Source organism: Canis lupus, chromosome 11 (genome assembly GCF_011100685.1).
Source record: "Canis lupus familiaris isolate Mischka breed German Shepherd chromosome 11, alternate assembly UU_Cfam_GSD_1.0, whole genome shotgun sequence".
Classification (NCBI taxonomy): Eukaryota; Metazoa; Chordata; class Mammalia; order Carnivora; family Canidae; genus Canis; species Canis lupus.
The window spans coordinates 29,364,308-29,388,465 of NC_049232.1; the positions used below are offsets into that span (position 1 = coordinate 29,364,308).

Here is a 24,158-nt window from a genome sequence, read left to right on the forward strand (position 1 = left end):
ATTTCTCTCACCAAATAACTGAACACAAATTTTATAGGGAACTCTGAGATTCTGGAAAATCATGGGAAAAATTTTAAAAGTCTATCTAGAAACTTCAGAGCAATCATTCTACATTAAAAAGCGAGATGTAATCATATCGACCATAAACCAAATTTAGAATTTAGATGTGGACAGAGAAAATGCGGGTAGAACTTAAAATTTTTCCTTAAAACTATATTTAAGAAATCTTTGTATTCTGTAAATGGTGTCAACATTATAGTTTCCTTCTTGATTATTTAAAGTCCACAAGGAAATACAAATATGAGTTATCAATTCCCTAAAATAAGCTTATGATCGTATTGATAAATATAAAGTATTTGAGTAGTACTACTATCATACTCCATATAAATATCTGAAGGCAACTCAAAGACAGAGAATGGAGAATGAATGAAGGATGGAGGTAAAATCTGTATGTCACCTGAAATGCTAATAATATTAGAGATAGACACTTAAGTAAAATTTAGGAAATATTTCTAAAGAGGGTTAAAATGTAGTAAATGTCTAGCCAACAATTTCATTTAGCTATATTACAAATACAAAATATTATCAGAGACTAGAAAACCTATTATTGCTAAAATATATTTAAAAATGTATTTAGCATTTTAATAAATGATAACAACAATAAAAACAATGGCCAGAATTTTAGAGGTAGTAAAACAAAACAAAATTCAAAACAAGGAGTCTGATTTGTAAGTGCCGAAAACATATCATTGATAAGTAAGTATTTAACACATGAGCACCTGCACACATCTTACTCTCAATTGTCATTAGATACCAATGTGAAAAGTTAAATTTTATTACAGTTGTATTTACATCCAGAGCTCCTTTACTCAAATTCCTTTTAGCTCCTTTGCTAAAACTATTTTAAGAATGCATTTAAATTGGATTCATAACTTGGGAAATTGGAAATCAATCTTTTTCTAGTTTGCTCAGTTAGGCCTGTTGACATACACTAATAAAATGATTTAGTAAGTTCTAGGAATCTAAAACATAATGTCTCTAAATGTCATAGATATTTTTATAACAATTTTACAATGCCCAGAATTTGGAGTGGAATTAGCTTCTTCAAAAAGTTTAAAGTTGGTGTTATTCAGTATTTATTTAGTAAATATACATAATTCTTTTCCTCCCAAAAGCCTATGCCGAGAAAGGTATACACATAGCAATCCATAGATTTTTCCCAAGAATCTATTAAATGTGCAGAAAAATTAGAGGTCAGATATGCTTTCTAAAGAAAGAAAAAAGACAAGACATTGGGATTTAACAGATTTAGAATGGCTCCAATTAGCACAAACATCAGGCAATAATTTAGGGCATTAGGTCTTAGATGTAATTTACTATATTCTTTATCACAGTTTTATTTGTCTTTTATATAGTACAGTTACTGTATGTTCTTATTATAATTATCTATACAAGAAAACTATATAAAAAGACATTCTTTCAAAATGTGTATTCTAATAGAAGAAATCATTTTCTAGTACAATATAAATTCTTCCCTTGACTATGGCCATATACTACATTCTCCATATTTTTAAGGTGAACTAGCAGCAAGTGACTGTAATACCAGTGGTAAAGCTATGGAAAAACTGGAAGATGAATTCATGTTTCTAAAAAATAATATTTTAACCGAAATATTATTTTCATATCTAAAACCATTTAAAAATTACTTAATATTGTTAACTGTATGAATATTCATGATTAAAGAGAATATTATTGACTATAAAACAGATTCTATTTTGATTTTCTATATTATCAGAAATACATAATTTAATATTAATCCTCCATTTACATCAATATGTTAACAATAATCTTAGATGAGTTCAAAAGTGACAACTTTCCTCTTAAACTCACTTTGTTACTAAGTACTGTTTCTTCATAGTCCAATTTTAAACAAAAATAGAACTGTTAGTGCCAGGGAATTAAAGATAAAAAATGAAATGAACATTTTTCAGATATAGAAGACATAGAAATTTGTATCTTTGCATGAACAAAATTAAAATATACTTAAGAAATTCATACATCTTGGTAAGTAAATTGTCATAGGTTTGGTAAAGATAAAATAGCAGTTAAAATAATTATATCCTCAAATTTTCTGTAATCTCTCTAGAGGAATATTTCATAATGATTTTATGTTTTTGCCTAGCTATGATCCTAAGAAATAGTTAGTCAGCAAGAAAAAAAAAGGAGCACCTCAGCATTAATTATATTAGGACTAACATCATTGTATTTGGCAGGTGTCCACTAACATCAAATGGCTTTTTGTTAATTAAGCCTAGGGAACAGATCAAATCATTGTGCTATTTTGGAAGGTTTTCTTAGCCTATTGATCTTGGCAGGCACAAGTCATTATATCTTCTCAATCAATGAGTAGTAAAAGTACTATTATACAAGGTTCTTGGAAATAATATAAAAATGCTCTGAGATTTGGAGCAACTATTCTAATGCATCAGTGGCTCAATTCATCCAGATTTTTCTAAGTTTATAGTCCCACATTAACTCAGTTGCCCCTGGTGTAGCCCTACCTTAACTGAGTTATGGCTTATGTCATATTATGTCTCTTGGTGATACAGAAAACCAAAATATGGTTCATTTAACCATCAGTTCTCTATCTATCAATAAACTATAGCCAAGGGATTATTGTCTGTCTTCTGTGTTCTGAATATAAGGATTCTCATGATTCCCAAGGATTCTTATGTTTTGGTTGAATTTAGTTCCAGAAAGTATTTGGTATCTCAGATACCTAAATCTTCCTAGTGTCAGGGAAAAAAAATTATAAGTCATCAAGGAGTCCTATATTTAAATTTGTGGTTTAAAAACTTAGAGCCAAATTTAGTGAATCAAGTATAATAACCTCTAAAAGAGATATTCCTTTCACTACTTTCAGATAAGCTTTTTTTTTTTTTAACATCTAAATGATGTTTTGTACTTTTGTAATGGAATAATCTAATAGCCAAGTCTTTCAGAAGTAAATTCATACAATTCTTAAATAAAGATTTATCATAAAGATATTAATAAATGAATGATTATGTTTCCTGCCTCTATTTATTTATTGAGCACCTGGTGGGCACAAAAATTTAGCAGACATTAAACCTGTCACAAAAGGCAAATTATTAATTTGAAAGTAATGATGGTTTAAGGTAGGCAGGGAGCTTGGATTTAAATTCTGCCTTCCTGCTTACCAATCTTATGACCACAAAACAAGTTCCTGAATCTTCTTTAATCCTCAAATTACTCATTGGCAAATGGGGTAATTCCATATCTATCTAATTGGGTACTAAAATTAATACATGCAAAGTTCACAGCAGACTATGCCACATATGCAACTGTTTATGATGATGATTATCTATTACTTATTAAGTTATAAAATATTTCTGTCCAATAACTAATTCATAGGGCTGTTATGGGTTGAAGTGTATCTCACAAAAATCCATATGTTGAATTCCTAACCCTCAGAATGTAATCTTATTTGGAAATAAGATTTTTGCAAATGTAATTATTTAAGATCAGATCACTAGCTTAAGCCTTAATCTATTACGACTGGTATCCTTATGAAAAGAGGAAATTTGGATAGAGAGACATGTCCACAGGGAGAAGAGGATGTGAAAATAAAGGCATGGGTCAGGGGTGATGCCTCTCCAAAGCAAGGAACAGCCATGATTGCTAGCAAACTACCAGAAGCTAGGAGAGAGGCCTGGAAGCTCCCTCAGAGCCCTGAGAAAGAACCAATTCCATGCACACCTTAATCTCAAACGTCTGGCCACTAGAACAGAGAGACAGTAAATTCCTGTTATTCAAACCATCCAGTCTGTGGTATTTTGTTACAGCTGCCCTAGAAACCAAATATCACCTCGAAACTCTACAAGGCTTATTATTTTTGATGAGAAAACTGAAGTTCAGAGAAATGAAGTAATTGTTCAAGGTTATAGAGCTAAAACTGGTAGACGTGGATTCAAACTCTGGTTATATTACTCCAAGACTAGGAATTTTAAAAATATTAACACTAAGGGACACATGGGTGGCTCAGTCAGTTAAGTGTCTGACTAGTGATTTCAGCTCAGGTCATTATCTCACGGGTGGTAGGATTGAGCCTGTGTCTGGGCTCCATGCTCAGGAGGGAGTCTGCTTGGGTTTCTTTCTTCAGGTCCACCCCCACTTCTCTCTCTCCCTCTCTCTCTCTCTCTCTCAAATAAATAAATAAATCCTTAAAAATATATATCACCACTGAAAAATTAGAAAAACTAAACATGGAACACAGGTATATGTTCTTACATATTTTCTTTTTAAAGTGTTACGTAGCTGCTAAAATAGTGCAATAAAAATAATCTTATAATAATTAACCAGTTTTAGACAAGAAAAAGAACAAGATTCACAGATTTCTGCATTTACCAATGAGCTATATAAGGAAAATTTAATCTACAGTGTTCTTCTATATATTGATATAGCAAATAAATACAGAAGAACTGCAAAAGCCAAGTAGGAAAGATATATGAATGTTTTTAGAATAATTGTGTATATAGAAAAATAAACATATTTTTATAGCTATCTTTCATATTATTAGAGAAAATAATAAATCCATGAACCAGTGAGAGCCAAATCACACTATGAAAATAAAACAAAGCCGGGCAGACTGCAAATATGTTCTGAGGTCTCTGGTAGCCAGGGAAAATCAATGAACACCCCCAGTGATATAATTCATAAAGATGAAACATGAAGATAAGTCAGGGTTAACCACACAGGTTGATCTGGTTCTGATAATTCAGAAAATGCATCCCACACAGAAATGCATCTGTATAGCTACAGACTATAGCTACTACATCCAATAATATGGTTTTTATGTAGATTCTTGGAACAGACCAATGGCATGCTGCCAAGACATTGAGATTAACACAAGTTATGAGGTAGCGACACAACAAGGGGTCAAACTAAGAGCTCTCAGATGTTCAAAAATAAACTTTCGAAGAAAGTTGCTGTCATATTCTCAACCCAAGGCAAAATTGATCATTTTGAATCAGATCAGAGGGGTCTGATAACTGCTTATGAAAATAAAACCACTGGAAGGGCCAAGGTCTTCTCCAAAAAATAATGCAATGTCTGTTCTAATATCCAATAAAATGCATCAATGAGGCCCCAAAGTTTGATCCTGGATCTCAATAACTGTCTCTCTCCACCCATGAAGCCATCCAAAGAAAAAAAAATAATAAAAAATCCATTAGAAGATTATTTTTAGTGAATAGCTTCCCTAAAAAGACCTTGAATTGTCTAAGACCTCCTGAAAAAATGGTTTCACTTTCAACTTTATCTTGAACCATAAAACCTTTCATAAGTTAAACAATTGTGTAAGAGTATTCTATCAGTTACTAATATAAAGCAGCCTATTTCTAGTCTCAAATGCTGCATAGAGGATGCATTCATCCAGCTCATGCAGAAAAATCTTCAAGTCACTCAGGTACAAAAAAGAAAAATGCTAAATGCATCCCTCCACTTAAAAGTATTACTTAGTCTTTCAGGTGTCCATACCTGTTCCACTCCAGAGACCTTATCTTAAACTTCCATTTAGAAACTCTTAAGTCTCAAAAATTAAAATTCATACTTATCTTGGTCCTTTCTTTGTTTTTGCCATTCCCACCTCTTAACATCTATTCCTCCCCTCCCGCCCTACTTCCCATCCCAAACCTGACGTACCTCCTGTCTGAGTGATGACTTGTATGTCACTTGAAAGAGGACCATCTCCAATTGAGGTAAAAGCCAAAACTTTGACAGAATATGTTTTCTGGGGCACTAAGTTGCCAATAGTAGTGATTTGGCTGTCAGCTACATTATGCTTCATCCAGTTGTTGACATGCTGAGTGGGATCCATTGTATAATAAACTCTGTATCCTTGGATTTGTCCATTTGGCTCTTCAGGTTCCTTCCACTGTACCAAAATGGTGGTTGAACTTAACATCCGCGCCTGGACGTCCCGTGGGGCACTGGATGGTGCCTGTTCTGAGGTCTGCGTTAGCACAGGCTCACTGGGAGGTCCCCGTCCAATGTTATTGACAGCAACAACCCTGAATTCATAATCTGAGTAGGGACTTAGTCCAGCAACACTGTAGCGAGTGGTTGCCACCCCATCAATTTCTTTGTAAGGTTCCTCCGAATTTTTAGGTTTATGTTGAATAATGTAGTAAGAGACAGGCTCTGGGTTCCCGGAGTCCCATGTCAACGTGATGCTTGTGGCTGTGCTCTCTGTCACAACAGGAGTTCCTGGAGGTTTGGGTAAGGCTTAGGGGGAGAGGAAAGGATGGTGAGTATTCATCAGCTCTCAGATATTACAAAGATACATAAGCTGTTCTACCAGAATGACCAAATTATGCATCTACCAAAGATTGAATTAGATTTGATTATAACAAAAGATAGTTTTCTAAGTAGGTAGGATGTACAGTAAGATGCATAGGGGACAAAGGCCATTTTACTAGAAGCACACTAGAGCATTGTATTTTGAGGCTTGTATTCAAATCCACCAGTTATTAATTATATGATCCTGAATGTGTTGCATAACCTCTCTTTGTTTTAGTTTTCTCACGTGGAAAATGGGAAGAACTATCACTGGATTATATTGTATAGCTGGGTAACCATATTTCATGAGATTGCTGTGAAGATTTAATGAGCTACTCCAGTAATGCTCTTAGTATGTATCCAGCACCTTCAAAAAACAGTAGTTGCAATTATTACTATTATTATAACCAAGAGTTTGGCAATTAGCCAATTAGCCCCTTGCTTCAAGAAATGAATAACTAAATACCAACATTGAAAAGAATACAATTTAGAATATTTTGAAGTGGCATTGAATTGCTATAGACAAATAATGACCTTAATGTTTTCCAGCTGTAAGACTTTATTACTGTAATTTAAAAAATAATAATCTAACCAAGAATTTTTAGATAAGAAAGAATAGTAAATTTCAAATTAATTTCAAATTCATGTTTTTTAGTTAATATTCAGAAATGTTGAACTAAATTAAAACATATTCACAAATAACTTTTTAAGGTAGTTTACTGTCATAATATGTATTCTATTTTTTAAGATTATTTATTTATTTATTCATGAGAGACACAGAGAGAGGCAGAGACACAGGCAGAGGGAGAAGCAGTTGCCTGTGGGGACCCGATGTGAGACTCGATCCCAGGACCCCGGGATCACACCCTGGGCACAAGGTGATGCTTCACCACTGAGTCACCCAGGTGTCCCTATATTCAATCCTGGTAATACCTGGTTATCTGACAAATATTTGCAATTAAATCCATCTTTTAGAGCTCCAATTCTTTCCTGTTAGCAGAGGGACCTCACTCAAAATGCTACTGATTGAGAATACAAACTATCCACACTGGTGACCTCATACTTAAGTGTCTTGCCCTGGAGATTGATTTTGAAAGGAATTGTTACTAGGGGAAGAGAGAATTCCAGCAAGCTAACTTTTGAGAGAAAACCCAGAATGTAACATTCATATGATTAACCCTTTCAAACGCTTTTCCCTTGTCAATGTAAAGGCAAAGAGTACAATACTCTCTAGAATGGTAGATGTTCAAGAGTTGCAAGCTTGTACTTGATAACTCCGGAACACTGCTAGTACCTTGCCTAGCAGTGTTAACCTGAATGGACGCCTAACTGAATGAATGAGTGAGGATACATTCTCCCCCACTCTCTTTCACTTGTTCTTTTTGTTTTGATTTACTTTTTGCCTATAGGTTTCATCCTTATATTTATTTATTTTTGAAGTGCAGAGTGTAAGGACCGGCAAGAGTCAGGAAAACAAAGGTAAGTCGAACAAGATATTATTGTTAGTCCCGAATTTGAATTCTTGAAAAGTCTTCAATAAACCTTCAAATATTTGAAACTGAAATAGTTATTATAAGAAAGGTGATTCAATATTTGCATATTATTCTAAGAACTATAGAATGATAACATTTGGCCAAGGGATTTTACTGAAAACAATAATAGAAAGACATTTGTTTAAATATTCTGGATTGGCATTTTTCAGAAAAGTAGATGATCTAAATTTTCCCTAGATAGCTTTCTGAATTATTATGGTAAGTAAAAATATTGCTAATTAAGGTGTGCTTACTGCTACTTAATAGACATTAATTTTGGGGTCACATTTACTGTATAGTATAGGTTTTGTGCCTATAATGTGTGGATAGTATAAGTATGCCTAATACAGTTATGGATATTCAATACAATGTTACTATTTTAAATGACTAAATGTTGACAGTAGTGTGTAGCTTTGTTCTCACGCCACATTATTGCTTTTATGCAGCATATATTTGATCTACATGCCTGGTGGGGGATATGACACCAGTGACAACACATCTGTTACTTTTTTTTAGGATAATACTTCCTGGAAAGCAAAGATATTTTGTGTTCATTTTTGCAATAGTCACAGACATTTGGGAGAATCTAAAGTCACCCTCACTCTGACTGTGTTTGCAACAGTTTTCTAGAATTCTATAAACACTGATAAAAATAACTGGTACCTCACACACTTACTTTTGTTTCCTTCATTTCAAAAATATTTGTGAAACATAGTACTTCGGTTACATTTGGTGCACTTAAAGGAAATATTTCCTGAGCACTTCATGTACAGTAGGTAAGAGATTAAGTTAAAATAGAATATAATGTCCCTTACATTTTGGTTCTTAATGATAGGCCCCATTAAAAATTTAAAACATCTCTTATTAAGCCATGTTGATTTAATTTTCTTTTGTCTTCATGGATTTGAGCGTTTATTGATATTTACTTGTATTTTTCTATCATACACTCTCCCCAGTGTTGGATTAATATGAAACCTGTATGCATTAGTTCTATCACAATGGTTGACAGTGTCTAACATTTCTCATTCTGCCTGGTTAGTGCTCTGGCCCAGTCTATTGTTAAATGTTTTGATGATTATAATCACTTAGGCTGTCAGTCCTTTTAAGAGAGAATCTGCCTACCTAGATATGTGTACCTTATATGATACCATAGATATGATTAGACTTTGGCACCTGAAAGCTGAACCCAGATGAACTGATTCATTTTAGAATTCCAAGGGTAGACTTTGTAGGAACATTAGTCAGGAAATTTCACTTTCAGAGCAAAAACCATTGAGCATACCTTTGACAGTGATCTGTGCTATTGCTTCAATGACACCCAATGTTGACATAGCAACACAGGTGTAATTTGCTGACTGTCTTACATCATTCAGTTCCAGTACATTTCTTCCTATTGGCATATCATCTTCAGGTGTCAGATCTTCTGCCCCCAACATCCACTTCACATAAGGCATTGGTGACCCCACGGCCACACAGGTGATATTGACACTTCCACCTGGCATGATTTCATGATTAGTAGGTGGGATAGAGAATCTTGGTGGGACACGGCGAACTGGAACAAAACACAAGGGAAAATGATAAAATACACAAGGCAAGATAAAGTGGCTTGTTAAACATATGACATGCACTGTACAAACACAATTAAACAATTAAAACATGTCGTGGATTTTTCAAAAACAAAACAAAGAAAAACTGTGGATAATACAGACCATACAAGTATGGTATGTGTATACACAGAAAAAATCATTTAGTTTAGTCATTGATATCTTAGACACATTCATACAAAAGTTGATTCAGACCTACAAGGGCCCCACAAAAAAAAAAAAAAAAAGAAACAACAACAAAAAAACTATCTACAAACTAACAATACACAAACGTCATGCATAAGATAAACACAAAAACATATACATGCATGCATATAGCAAAGATCCTATGCATGCATGTATATGCAGAAAAGGGGGCTGGAAGGTCATCAGCAAGTTTAAGTTGAGTATCAAAACCAACTTCAGTGCTGTGCACTTCCAGTTGATGTGAATGTATGTGTGGGACCACACTGTCACATCCCAGCCCTGGAAAACATTATCTAGAGGACACGGAAAGTGCAATTTATTTGCTTTCAGACTCAGAATGGATGCAACCCCAAGACCTCACACTAACACTGGAATAGACACAGAAATATACACACATATCAATTTATGCTCACGGAAGAAGAAACAAAGCCAATGCCAGTAGAGATACTGGATTGAGTCATGCAAGTCATGCACACAATGAAGTCTCAAGGCCCGTGCTTAGAACAATGGGAGGATGGCTGGAATCCAAGACAGCAATGACAACAGAGGAAATAACAAGGTAACAGCACTCAACATAAAGGGAGGAGGTAAAGTATAAGTACAAGTGATTAACACAGGGATTTAAGAGATGATAGGGCTCAAAGAAGGAAGACATTAGATTAAGCTAGGTTGTCAAAGGCAAGGATTGCTAATTTAGAAAAGGAAATGGGTATTTTACATTCCAGGTTCTGTTCAGTTTGTATCTAAGGTACAACAACATAGACAATGGTAACAAAATCGGGTAAGAAGCTTTTTAGGCCTACATTCAAATAGAAGGACACTGGGTGTGAAAACATACAATGAAACATGACGTTAAGAGAAGAGGTCATATTAAAGCAACGCAACACAGAAAAAGTTACCAAGCAATATAGTTCAGTGTTCCTGCTTCAGATAATCTGCATGTTTACGAGTGCTTAATTACGCGTATCTTGGACAAGGAGAGGGTAAGAGACAGATAGGCTTCATCTGGGGCTCTTATTCGCAAAACATTAAACCAAGAGTATTTTAGCTCAAGAGGTGATCATTAGGAACATACCTTCAATATAGATAATAAAGTGATTTTTTTAGATTATATATGTTAATAACCTTATAACCCCAAGAAAACAATAAGTAAATAATTCTGTCTGTAAACTTTTTGGCTGTCGTTAAGATGGGGATAAACTTCCATGATTCGAGAGTGCTCACTGTGATGGCCTCACGGGAGAATGACAGGCAGAGGAGAAGACAGAGCTAAGCATGCCTCCTGCAGCCAATTCACAGGTTACACAAAGCAAGCAGGAGCCACTGTAGACTCTAGGGTGTCAAAGAACATGTCAAGAAAATAGAGGGGAGTTTAGTCTTCATGCTTGGGATTAGGGGAACAACTACAAAAAGTCATTCTATGGGCAGCAGGCATCCTTGTAAGACGAAAATTAAGGTGAGGCAGGAGATGGGAAGAGTGGAGCAGGAAGGAAAGCAGGAACACTGACCAAGTTCATGGGGCCTGAGAGAGTTAAGTGTTACCAGTTACCATGCACCCAGGTACATTCTCTCCCATCATGCACCACGGTTAGATACCGCCAGCAAGCACCAAAGCCATGGCCAGGGCATTCTCTGCTACAACATACCATTAACCAAAAGAAGACCACAATGCAGCTACATTCATTTCATTTGTATTCTTTGTTATTGGTTTAATTAAGAGTTTTGTAAGGTGGGTAAAAAGTAAAAAACACACCAACCTTCTCGCAGCTCTGAGGGATGTAGGGGGTTTGATGCAGAACACAATGAAATGAGGAAAGGAGAAAAACAAGGGAAACACAGAGAGAGTAAAAAGGCCATATCAAGGCTTTCAACTGCTACTTGAACATCTTTATTTGCTCTAGTTAATCCTTCCTACCTCAGCTGAAAATGTTAGCAACACCTCACAGGCTAATACAGTATGAGAAACAATAGCTAGCATCATTTTGAAATTTTTCCATTGAAGAAGGTTCACATGCCTCATGCAGCAAAGGAGGTCACCATTGTAAGAAGAAGGATCAAGGGGCTTTCGAGGAATTTGGAGAAGAAATGGTTTTCTTCATATTCTCCCACCCCATACTCCAGAGAAAGATAGGAGAGGAAAACATCCCCCCAGAAACAAAATTATCTCAAACAAAAATTTCAAAATCAAGCTAGATATTTTCCTAAGGAAACCCATCTTACTGTAACTTAAAGCCCTCATAGCCTTTAATCTATTCCCACCCCCTCCCACGCCTCTTATGGTTATTTACAGACACGTAGACCAGGAATAGGAGCATTGCCATTGGACAAAAGGCTATAGGAACAAGCTTTGAGAAACTCTGGGGAAGAAGAAATACTTCTTTCTAATTGAAACGAGAGGCACAGCCATTCAGAAGCTCAAAATAGAACCATTTGTATTACTTTATGAGAAAACATGAATGTATCCTCATAATTCATACTTGTCCCAAGGACAACTAAGGCTATTTTAAAAAAATACAATCAGGGTTCCACGGCAATCAAAATTTTAAACTTTGCAGAACCTTAATAACTTTTTTTAATCTGTGTAAATATATCCGCAGACGTATGCACGTATATGATACCACCTGTTTATAAATTTTTAAAAAAAAGTATAAAAAGAAAGGAAATACAATCATGCCTTTTGCATGGAGCACCTTTTGTTTTTGTTTGTTTTTGTTTGTTTGTTTGTTTTTAAGTTAGCAGCTTTATCCTTACAGCTCCGCAGCAGAGGTCTTGAAGACATAAACACCTTTATGCTTGGAGTTGCACAGAAAACCGATTAGTAGCACACCAAGCAATTATTTCAGGGTTTGATAAGGAAACAGAAGAGAAACAGCAACAGAAAAAAAAAGGAGGAAAAGAAGAAAACTTCAAACAAATGCCAAGCATAGTTCAATCAATGCAGTAAGAGTTGAAATCAAGATGTAAAAATGCAAACATACTTACAAACTGCAAGCCTCAGGACAGGTTTTACCCAAAAGTTGTCCACTTTTTTAACAATAGGCTTAAGATCTTTAATTCTCTATTGGCTACAGTGCTTCAGCTACTATAATTATTAGCATATCGGCTCGGTACCTACTGACATAACAACACAGATCTTGTGGGTCTCTCAACTCCCCCTGAGCCTTAATGAAGCCGCGATGCCAGGGTTGTGTCATTCCTACCTCTGACATATAAATTGGCAGGGGCAGAGTAGCGAGTGCCCGCGCTGTTGGTGGCAACACACTCATATTTTCCTTGGTCAGATTCTTCGCTCTGTTCGATCTGAAGGGCTCCTGTATGGATATAAAATATAGTGCCAAAGAGCTGATCAGAGAAGGCTTCCTCAGCTCAGAAAGCTAAACCTCTTAACAATATGAAAAGCCCTGCAAAGCGAAGGTCCGCTCAACGTCGATTCAATCTCTCGCTAAGGTGCACAGACAGAAAATGATGCGATGAGAAAAACATATAGAGATTATTTTTTTTACATCATCAATGCTAGCATAAAGAAACAATTATCTCTTTTTCCCAAGCAAGACTTTTAGTCATAATTAACACTTTCATTTCCTAGACTATTAAAATGAAGATGGGTGAGACTGCTTCAAGGAAGTATGGCTTTTAAATCAAACAAAAGATTAATTTTTGGTTTTGTTTTGTTTTGTTCCATTTTGGTACCAAAAGTGGCGCAAAAGATAGGTACGCTCAAAAAAAAGCAGGCCGGGTTTTCAAGAAAGTCTTCCGCTGAAGAAAGGCAAAAATACGCAGCAAGTACAAAAAGGCTGCACAAAGCAAAAAATTAAAATTAGTCATTATAGATTAGGAAAATATTACTTAAAGAAACAAAACTCCCTTAAGACATGCAGAGTTTGAAGAAAAGAAAGACAGTTTGCCACGACTTACAATCATTTATTACATTTGCTGAAAAACAAAGAGCAGTTGAATTAGAAGGTTTTAAAAAAGTTAAAAAGCACTGCCTATGCCAGCGAGGAAGAGCCAACCAACCACTGCTTGAGGACCTCGAGGCAGATCCCCTAAGACACCCATCAAAATCCACCAGTGGGATTAGCAGTGTGGTGTCACAAAACCCCAAGAAAAATACAAAACAAGAATTCTAAAAGAAATGAACACCGAGTCAAAGTATGAAAAACCAGCAATATCACATACCACCAAGAATACTGAGCACCTTTTGTTTCCATAGCCTGAAGGACCGAAGATCCAAAAATCCAGAGGCGAGTAATCCAAGAAAAAAAGAAGTGGGGGGAAAAAAGCATCGCTGTCAGGTTGTAGGCGAGTGAGATCAGGTGGAAAGGGGAGTCAATCTTTGACTTTTAAGACAGTAAGAGAAAAAAGAATCGAAGAACAAAAGCAAAAACCTTTTGAAAGATAAAGACAAAAAGCAGATGTTCCAGGCTGTCTTCTGCATGTCTGCCACTGTTCTCCAGACCATCTTGGCTTTGGTCCAGAACAAGAACAGCTAAGGAAGAAAAAAAATGATCTTTTTTTTTTCTCCAGTTGGACAAAAAAAAAGGAAAAAGAAGAAAAAAAAAAAAAGAAAAAAAGGAAAAAAGGAAGAAGAAGAAGAAAAGGAAAAAAAGAGGGACAGATGGTACGCTGTGACTGGTCTGTGGTCTAGAGACCCGGATATGCTTTCTTTGAAGCATATCACAACTTAAATAATCATTTCCAGAAAGAAAGAAATGAACAAAACAAAGAGAAAAGAAAAAGAAAAGGAAAACTCACAATATGAGAGTCACCGATCATAACCAAACGGTACAAAGGGAAAAAATAAGTTGATGGACATATTATTGGAATGATTTTGAAAACAGGACAAAGATGGGAGTGATGAGAGGACAGAAAGAATGAGCAAGATCATTCTGTGAACGTTAGTTCAGCACTCTTACCTCTTATTGGTGTACCACCTGGGTGGATAATATGAATGCAAATAAGATTAGAAAGAAGAAGCATTAGTACGAGAAGGAGGAGGCTAGGGCTGGGGAGAAGAATTAAATTAGATTTACAGAATTAAATAAGGTCTTAAAAGAAACTTGAATTACTATACTGGTAAAACAGGAATATATTAAAAAGTATTATTAGATTATAAAAGCAAGTTGCATTATACCACCGAGGGCAAAGACCACAACAGGCATCATTGCCTTTCTCAGAGAAGCAACTGAGTTCTTAGGTCTGGGGTCACATAGGGTTAGAATTATATCTTAGATGCCTCATATTCTTAAAAAAAGGAAATAAAAATTAAACAATACTTTTGAAAGACATAGTTTAGGGAAAATACTGGCTAATCTATTTAAGTATATATATAGATACACATATATATATACTATTATAGGAAATACTAATAACTAACTAGAAACAAACACTGTTGATTGGATATCTTATGCTTCTCACTATGCTCTATTTGTGTGACATATATATAACTTGTGTACTATTTTATTTTCTATACAGTGTTTTTACGATACTAGTTCTGTGGATGTGTGCGTGTGCGCGCCACTATCGAGATCTGGTGTCTACACTGACAGTTAGTAAAATGCATGCCATGCATTTTATTAATAATAAAAATAATAATAATAATATTCTGGATATGGAAATTAGTGGGGGTGAAGTGCGCTTCAGAACTAAGCACTTACCAATAGATTCTGGAGATTTAAATACGGAGAGAAGAAAGACAGCATAAAAATATTATTATATTCCTTATAATTTGGTACAAATTTTTCAGAGTTAAAGCTTTATATACTAAATCATCTATGTTACATGTGAATAATTAATTCTTTATTTACAGTAACAGAATGCTAATCTACACAATTCCGCTGACAACAAGCAAAAGAGGCAGTTAACAAGACGCTTTAACATCACAGGACAGGTCAAAAGCTGAGAGTTCTGGGAAGACAGGCAGTTAAGTTAAACAACTTAGAATTCTATATCAATATTACTCCCAACGTCAAAGTAAACAGCTTATTACTACATGTCCCAGTGAAATCACCTAGGGACGGCTCTAAAATTTAAGAAATTTAGAATTATCTATATTTTTAATCTAAAGAGAGCAGAGGAATGAAATTGGGATGGGGTTGGGGGGTGGGGGACAAAAGGGCAGCAGGGAGAGAGAGGAGGAAGAAGCAAGAGCTGGAGTCTACACCAAAAGCAGACTTCTGTAGATCCAGTCACTGGAGGGTTCAAAACTCTTTAGTGTGGGTGCACACTACTGTGGCTTATGTGTAGAAAAGTCTCACTCACAATATGATAATAATAAAATTAATAAAAATCCCCTCCTTTCATTGGTACTTGGTAAAGGACTTTTGAAAAATACATCTGGTTACTCAGGAGATAACATTTCTGTGGTTTATGTATTAGTGAGAAGAAAGCAGATGTGACCAAACTTACTAATCTTTGGCACTTTGATGAGTTCAAATGCAGAAAAGACAGAGAAAACACACTTTAATAAAACTGAATCATTTTAGTGTTTAATATGAATCTTTTGGTTTCTAATGGATACAACCATTGGAGCTCCTTGCAAGTTCTGAATGAAGTCCAATGTTGAAATAAATTTGTTTCAAAAGAAAACAGAAAGAAGAAAGAAAGAGGAGAAAATGGATCCATCAAATACTGCAGAAAAGCAGTAAATTAAAAAATTATCAAAAATACAGTCACAGCAGTGAGCAATGTGGATTAAACAGAAGCTGCAAAACACAGAGAGAAGACAGACTCTGAAACAGGCTATGACATCACAAACATGGACAACACATTAAATAACAGAGAAAGAGAAGAGGGAGAAAAATCAATACCTAAAAATTAAAATAAAATTAAATTAAAATTAAAATAAAGAGAGAGAAAGCTAAAAAAAAATTCTCTAAAAGTTAGTAGAAACAGTAACAAGACCCTACCTGATCGTAACTGCTTAATACGGCCATTGTTGTTGCTTGTATCGACGGGTAAGAAATCTTTAAACCAAGTTATTTCTGGATCCGGATTCCCACTGGCTGCACAAAGCATGGTGGCAGTGCGTGTACGCTCAACCACCTTCAACTGTGGGCCCATGTCAATGGTAGGGAAGCCCCTGGGAATTTGATCCTCTGCAAGACAAAAGGTGATACAAATATCCTGTTAACAAGTCAGAAACCCAAGATAAGAGCCATTACTCATTAATCTTTCCCCTTACTTTGCTCAGCATTTCTTGAGAAGCTAATGCAGACCTGGCAACGTTGCACTATCAGATTAGGTTATAGTCCCAATATTGTTCCTCATCCCACTGTCTGTGTAAGACACCAACCTAACAAAGAACTTTAGACACGTGTGCTAAAAACCACGATGAAAAAAAAATGCATCTAGTTCTCTGGGATGATGGAGGGGAAAAAAATTACAGAATGTGTACACGCCTGTGGAGGTCAGTGAGTACCAATGGAGGCTCTGGAGTGGGCCTTTAAGAACAAGTGGAAGTATATTCCTCTGAGTTAAAGAGTATTTTCCTCTATTCTAAAGGCCTATACCATTTTCCCTCACTAGGAGTTGAAATTCCTAAATTTTGAATCCTCAACTCACCCAAAGTTCACTTCTCCCTATCCTCCAAAAAAATTATCCCAGATATTAGATCTCGTAAAATTAAAGTCTTAAATCCCCTAAGCATGATGATCCACATTAGTAACCTGTATTATCAGCTCTTCCAGCCAGCATTAGGAAGGTGTATTCTATCTTGAAGAAATTTTGAATTTGAAGGAATTTTAGTTATATGGGTGATGATTATCCAAATTAGAACTTGATGTTCGAAAACCATTATGAAACATTTTGAATTCTCATTGGTCTTGCATTAATTTAATCAACCTTCCTTCATGACCTCTGTTTAATTTTCATAAGTCACCAATTCCAAAATTACTTAAAAGCACACACACCAGTGGAAAAAAAAAATAGGAATCATCACATGTGGCACCTCACTTTTCCTTGGATTTTGCCTGCAATTTCTGGCATGATCCTATGAATCCTGCTGAAGTCTGGGTTTTAATTTCTAGGGAAAAGGCTCCATCTGACACTTGCACTGTGTAGTCAGTCAAATCTATGTGTTCTCTACTGCCTCCTCTCTATCATTACAGATAAGCTCCATCTCCTAAATCTAGGTAGCAAAATCCTTTTAAATCAGGCCCCATTTTTCTCAGCTTCTCATGGATTATATTCCCCATAGGAAAGTTTCTTCTGATCACATTGTAATTCTTAGCATTCCCCAGACAAATCATGTCCACTAAGTATTCTGTCTCTGAAAAGCCATACAGTCAAAATCACCTTCTTTGTAAGAAAAATCCTCTCAAATATATTTAATATTTTCCTCCTCAGAGTACTAGGATAGTAACTTAAATCCATTTTCTTGTACTTAGTATCTACAGCTTATCTTCCTATACCATGAGTTCCTCCATGTCTCATTTATATCTCTTGCCATCAAACTAATCTGGAGTACTTGACGTTTTTTTTTGAGAGGAAAAAAAAAAAAAAAACACAGAGAGGGAGAGGTTCTACTCCTAGAGCCTGATGTGGGGCTCAATCTTACAACTCTTGAGATCATGACCTGAGCCAAAATCAAAAGTCAGACCCTAACCGACTGAGCCACCCAGGGGCCCTTGGATTACTCAACTTTGAGGAGAACCTTCAGTGATTTCCAAGCCCAAATATAAATATATCCTAGTGACAAGCCCAAATATAAATATATCCTAGTTATTAAAAAATGAAAAACTTTTTTTCTTCTAGTACATATAGTAGAAAACTACTTCTGGTAGAGTGTTGACCTTAGGAGTAGTTCAGAACTACAGAGAGAGAGAGATTTTGAATGTGAACAATGAATGAATGTCAAAATATTACCAAAGAATAAAATTCCCAATAAAGGGAAGTTTTCCCTCAACAACTCCAGATTATTGCAAGAGAACAGGGAAAAGTGTGGATTCTGGCTCTCCTGTAGGGATATTTATGAAATAGAAGCTGCTAAGGCAAATTGGGTTTGACATCTCAATTCACTAGATAATATTTTCCTGTCCCATGAGCTAGTTTCAGCTGGAGATAAATAAATAAATAAATAAATAAATAAATAAATAAATAAATAAATAAATAAATATTTTATATATATATATATATATATATAATAGTTCACTTCAATGAGTTACAATTTACTTAACTTGAAAGATATGACTGTGTTAAGGAAGGAGGAACCCATTCTGTTTATCTGAATGCTCACACATGATCAGCCAAGCAGTAGTCTATGGTGGACAAGTGTCAGAAACAATAGTTAAGAATGAAATTTCAATGTGATTTTTCAGGGCTCCAAGTTGGAAAGTTAAAAGTTACAAATGGAATAGAATATTTTGCAAATTAGGCTAATTTTGATAATCTGCTCCATTTGAATTTCATCAGGCTGATCTTTATGACTTTAAGGGTTTTGTCATTATGATATATTTACATCTACAGCATTGTTCTAGTGTTACTTGAAAAACATAAGCAGAAAGATCAATAGCCATCGTTTCATACACATATGAAACATCTCACTTGGCCACTATTGACACAAATGCTTCAAAGGAAAAAAATAATTCACCTCAAGTGCTTCAAAGCCAACTACACGGGCTTAGAAGTGAGGTTTTTAAAAAGCTCTTTGATTTTGTTGCTGTTTTCCATATTTAAAGCCACCAACTTAGGTTAATAAAAAATCACCTTGAGATTCCTAAACTGGTTCAGTATTTCCTAAAGCATTGTATCTAGCCCCAGGCATTTGAATACTAGTTACATTAGCATGCATGAACATTGACCTACTAGTCATTACTTTCCTTCTACAGTGTCAACTCTCTGAAGAACCAAACCAATACTCTGTACCAAGTGGCAAGTGTCAAAGACTTAAGATTGTTGAGCCACTTACTAGAGGCTCTTACTAAAGAAATCTAGAATTAATAACCATTTATAAGAAATGAAGTCCTCACCTTGGGGAAAGCTGACAAAATTGACTTGTGCCCTACTAAAAGCAGTCTAATACATTTGCATGACCTTTCTTTTCCTTCTTGGCTCATAAAGAACACTCCAGAGCCCCCTTTTCATATACACAAGTGCACAACAAAGATAATCTTTCTTGCATACTAATCGGACAGTGGATGTAAAGAGTGCTCCTTTCTTATTTTTAATAAGGGTAATTAAATTCTATCCATCCCCCCTTTGCACAGAATCTCTTTGAATGTACTTTCTTCATTAAATTTTCATGAGAAACATCACAATGTAACAGATTCAAATAGCCAGAACTCTTACACGTTGACAGTTGTGGCTTGTTTCCAATTTGACTGTCAGGTATTTGGCAATAAAACTCAGTATTCAACATAAAACGAACTGTAGAAATAATGAAATTTCTAATTGGAATGCTTATCTCAGTGGGTGTAGTTTAGAAGATGTTAATTGCTTTTTTTTTTCACCTTCTGCATTTATTAGTGATTTATATAAAACTGCCTTGGCCATTTGATAACATCAATTTTGACAGCTCATCAAATGTATACTACCAGGAACTTGGGGGGGAGGAAAATCGATACCTTTTATATCTTAACCACATAAACTTTTACAGGAAAAAAAAAAAAGCAGCTATCAAAAATTAACAAATTGTCAATATGTTAGCAGCTTTAAACTTTTACATGAGGTGAAAAGAAAAACATTTTGTCCTATTCATTAATGTGCTCATTAAGCTTTAAAGTGCCTTACTTATCACTGTTCCATATTAATATTCAATCATGCAGAATTAGCTCCTAATTCATCAACAATTTAAATCAGACTTGACCTTCACAAAGCCATTTGGTCTGTCATTTTGAGAGGCCATTAAAGGGCAGATTACTACATACTTGTGCTTAGCGAATCATGGAAGCCGTACATATTTTGTTTGGAATGGCAGCTATAATAGACCTGGAAATATAGCCATTCTTTGAATCTGTTTGGTGTCTTAATGAAATATGCTGATATGAAACTTATAGTTCCATTAAGGAAACAGAAATATGAACATCAGCATTTTCCAGAGTTGAACTTCCCATTTGTGCAGAACTTGTGTTAATAACCCCTGACCTACCCAGGACCTGAATGGAATGTAGGGAGAAATAGTCTGATACTGTTTTGTAGGGAGTCATGCTTTAGATATTTGTGAATGATTAAATAAAAGCTTTTGCATAATTTGCTCACTTAAACAACTTTCATTGTTCATCCATATACAGTTTTAATGATGTTTTTACTTGCACTCCAATTCCGCAAACACTGAACCTCTCTTATTTGATAGGAAACCACAAAACTAAATTGCCTGCTAAGACCATAGCCTCCTTCCAAGGTGGCCCAAGCAGTTCATCTTGCCAAATCTTGCGGAGACTCTGAATGAATTTAAATAGACAAGTGCTTTGACTCTGGTTCCAAATGACTTAAAGAAGTTTTCAGTGAAGGACTGTTTGTCATGTTGCTACATTTCCAATTTATCATGTCAATTACATCAACAGTATGCTTTTACAAAAGCAGTATTAACATATTTGGCAAATACACTTGATCATTTGGATATTGTGGACAATGTAGAGGTTCTGATGAGAATGGTAGTGCAATAAAGCCAAATCAAAATCTGGAGGAAGAGATAAGTAGTTTTTGTCTTAGAGAATTCAACCCAACAAATAATTTACAGTAGCTCCTTGTTAGAAGCCCTCAACTGGCGTTATCAATAACTCCTTAATAAGTCAATGAGTATGCTTGAACTCATAAGCTCATGGAGGGCAGGGCTCTATGTTATTTCCTTTATAACCATGACAGTGTACAATAAATATTTAACCATGACAGTGTATAATAAACATTTGCACATACACATGTTTAGGAAATTGTGGCAAAAATTTCAATACTCACTCATATGGCATCTCTGCATTCCTACTGGTTTTATTTAGTGCCATTCATTTAAACAACTAATCATTCTTTGTTTTGGGGCTATACATGTGGCCTCCCCAATTTGGTTACTGTCTAAGAAACATAAAACTATCCTATAATTTCTATTTTTTACAGTGTCTTAAATAATATGACACAGACTCACAAAAATAGCTTATTTAAATCTTATTTAATTAACAAACAATTTCCATGGGTTGAGATGTGCAATTCAGGCTTGGTTCTTTTTACAAATTTAATGCAGTTGCTGCACTGGGAACACACAATCCAGTGCCTGCTTTATCTAATTGTATAGAAAGGCTCCCTCCATATACTGTTTGTACATTCCTACAAGCCAAAACTGCAACCACATAACAAAAACACTATTTGCAAACACAATGAAACTCAAAAGAATACAACAGAATATGTATCTATGCTCTGTTATCTCATCTTTAGAAAAATGAAATTACTGATGTTCAAACTAATGATAAAACCCAAGTGAATCATTCAGCTGTGTGTTGAGGCAAACACTCAGGTCATCTTTCACTGACAGGAGCAAAAACTTTTCAAAAGTTAAATATCCTAATCCTTTAGGCATTCACAGTGCAATCTTAGAGAAGCTCTAAAGTTTTGTTTTTCTTTTGAAGGATGAAGGGATTAAGGAAAGTTTTCATTAACATAAGAAAAGTCAAATGTCATATGAATCATATAAAGAATATTTTCTTAATAAAAGTGGTAGCCCCTTTAAATATATTGAAAAGCATCCCTATGTGTTAAAGAAATAGTACTAATCTATGGCATACAAAGCTAGTATGTTCTTATACTTAAAAAGTAAAAGTTCTCTTGAAAAGTTTAAGTGTGTTGGTGTTCAGATGGTCACATAATAAAATAAATAAAATGTTTTCATATTTATGATAATTTCATTAAATTAAAAGAAAAAGAGCTTTTGAACTATTAGTTTTAAGAATCTACTGGCTAGTCAATAGATGGCATCATTCATTCTATAGATAATTATTAAATACCTTTGTTGGGCCAATGGTGGGCCAGGCTCTGGGTATGAAGTAATCTAGAGAATCTCTATAGTGTGGTGATTTATTTGTATCTGCAGATAATTAGATTCTTTGGGAGTGAGAATAGTGCCCAGCTCATAGATGGGAGGACTGAATGAGATAATGCATTAAATGTGACTAGCACTGCCTGGCACTAGTGTCTGGCATTTTGTAAAATATTAGCATATATACACTTACTCAATCCCAAACTCCCACAATAGATTTAAACAGAACAGAGTCATAGGACTCCAAGTCTTAATATAACAAAAGCTGCACCAATAAACTGCAAATGGGAAATAGGCTGTGCAAATCATTAAAAAAAAAAACAAAAACACAGGATTATGTAGATGTATAAGTGAATTTAGAAAGCAGTATCTGCGTCAAATAACCTTTTCAAAACCTCATAAAAGCCCTAATTTCTCCCTTTCAACAAGATTTTACATTCTTTGATTAATCAACAGCAGAAATAAAACAAATCCATGTTGTTATATGATTTGTTCTCAAAAATGAACTCAAAAAATAGTTCTAAATGTTTGGGACAGAAAAACTTTATTGTGAATGCCTGAAAACACTTAAATCATTTGAGCTTTTATTAAAGTTCCCTGAGATAGGCAAAAGTGGTATCATAATTACCATCTTCTGTAGACACAAAACAAAGACTCAGCAAAATTAAATTACTTGCTCTAGATCATAACCTACAGCAAAAATAAAAGACAATCTTTTATTTCTAGATTTGGTGTGTTTTTGTTTCATCATGATTCCTCTATGCCGGTAGCTTTTCTTTGAATAAATTTTCATCATGAACAGTGACAGAACTCTTAATGGAAGTCATGTTATAATGGAAGGCACAACGAAAATAATTTGTTATTATTACTAACTGGTTGTTTTTAAGCAGAAACGACTAAAGTTCCATGGAATTTAATAATAATTTTAAAAACAGTACTACATTTTTAAGAAAATTCACCTTTTGATGTATATCAATTGGCTTCTCATTTGTTTAGCACTGGTTCCAGGTGGAGACATAAATCTACCATGTATCCTAGCCAAGAAAATGTGCATGAGAAATGGAAGAGTGTGAAAAGGATGATAAATATCAAGTAATTTCCCTAGGGAGCTCAAGTTCAGCACTGTGCCTATGTCTTTAACCCTTCTGTAATTTCTGTTAATTATCTAGGAAGGGCTATAAGTGGCAGGACTTCGGTTCTGAGCAGACACCAAAAGATAGTACACAGAGCAGAGAACTAGACATCACTAGATTCAGCATATCAACCCTACGACGTTAGGCCACACAGAGGTCTCCACTGTAATAAGGGACCAATAATGACCATCCCAAACTGCTTTGTCTAGGAAAGGAGACAGATCAGTGTCTCAGTGGCTAGAAGGCCAAGAGGTTACTGTGTTAGAGTATTTGCTACTTTGTTGATCAGCAAATGGGTTTTCAAGTCATTATCTTTCAGAATAAACCACAGTATCAGGCTACAAACAAGAACTATTTTATTCCAGAATAAAGTCCCTGAAAAGGGGGA

At 35.1% G+C, this 24,158-nt stretch overlaps 1 protein-coding gene across 47 annotated transcripts in view; it reads right to left on the reverse strand.

Moving 5' to 3' along the window:
• PTPRD (protein tyrosine phosphatase receptor type D) overlaps positions 1 to 24,158 on the reverse strand; it is a 2,163,408-nt gene that overhangs the window by 178,737 nt on the left and 1,960,513 nt on the right. For 23 of the 47 annotated variants that reach the window (XM_038552342.1, XM_038552385.1, XM_038552355.1 and 20 more), the window contains 7 exons: positions 16,588 to 16,776; positions 15,337 to 15,345; positions 14,596 to 14,613; positions 12,880 to 12,990; positions 11,437 to 11,448; positions 9,172 to 9,441; positions 5,722 to 6,303 (listed from right to left, as the gene is read on the reverse strand). In XM_038552342.1, coding sequence (XP_038408270.1) covers positions 5,722 to 6,303; positions 9,172 to 9,441; positions 11,437 to 11,448; positions 12,880 to 12,990; positions 14,596 to 14,613; positions 15,337 to 15,345; positions 16,588 to 16,776 — 1,191 coding nt within the window. The remainder of the gene's footprint in view (positions 1 to 5,721; positions 6,304 to 9,171; positions 9,442 to 11,436; positions 11,449 to 12,879; positions 12,991 to 14,595; positions 14,614 to 15,336; positions 15,346 to 16,587; positions 16,777 to 24,158) is intronic. The other 24 variants (XM_038552371.1, XM_038552384.1, XM_038552366.1 and 21 more) reach the window with 7 other exon arrangements.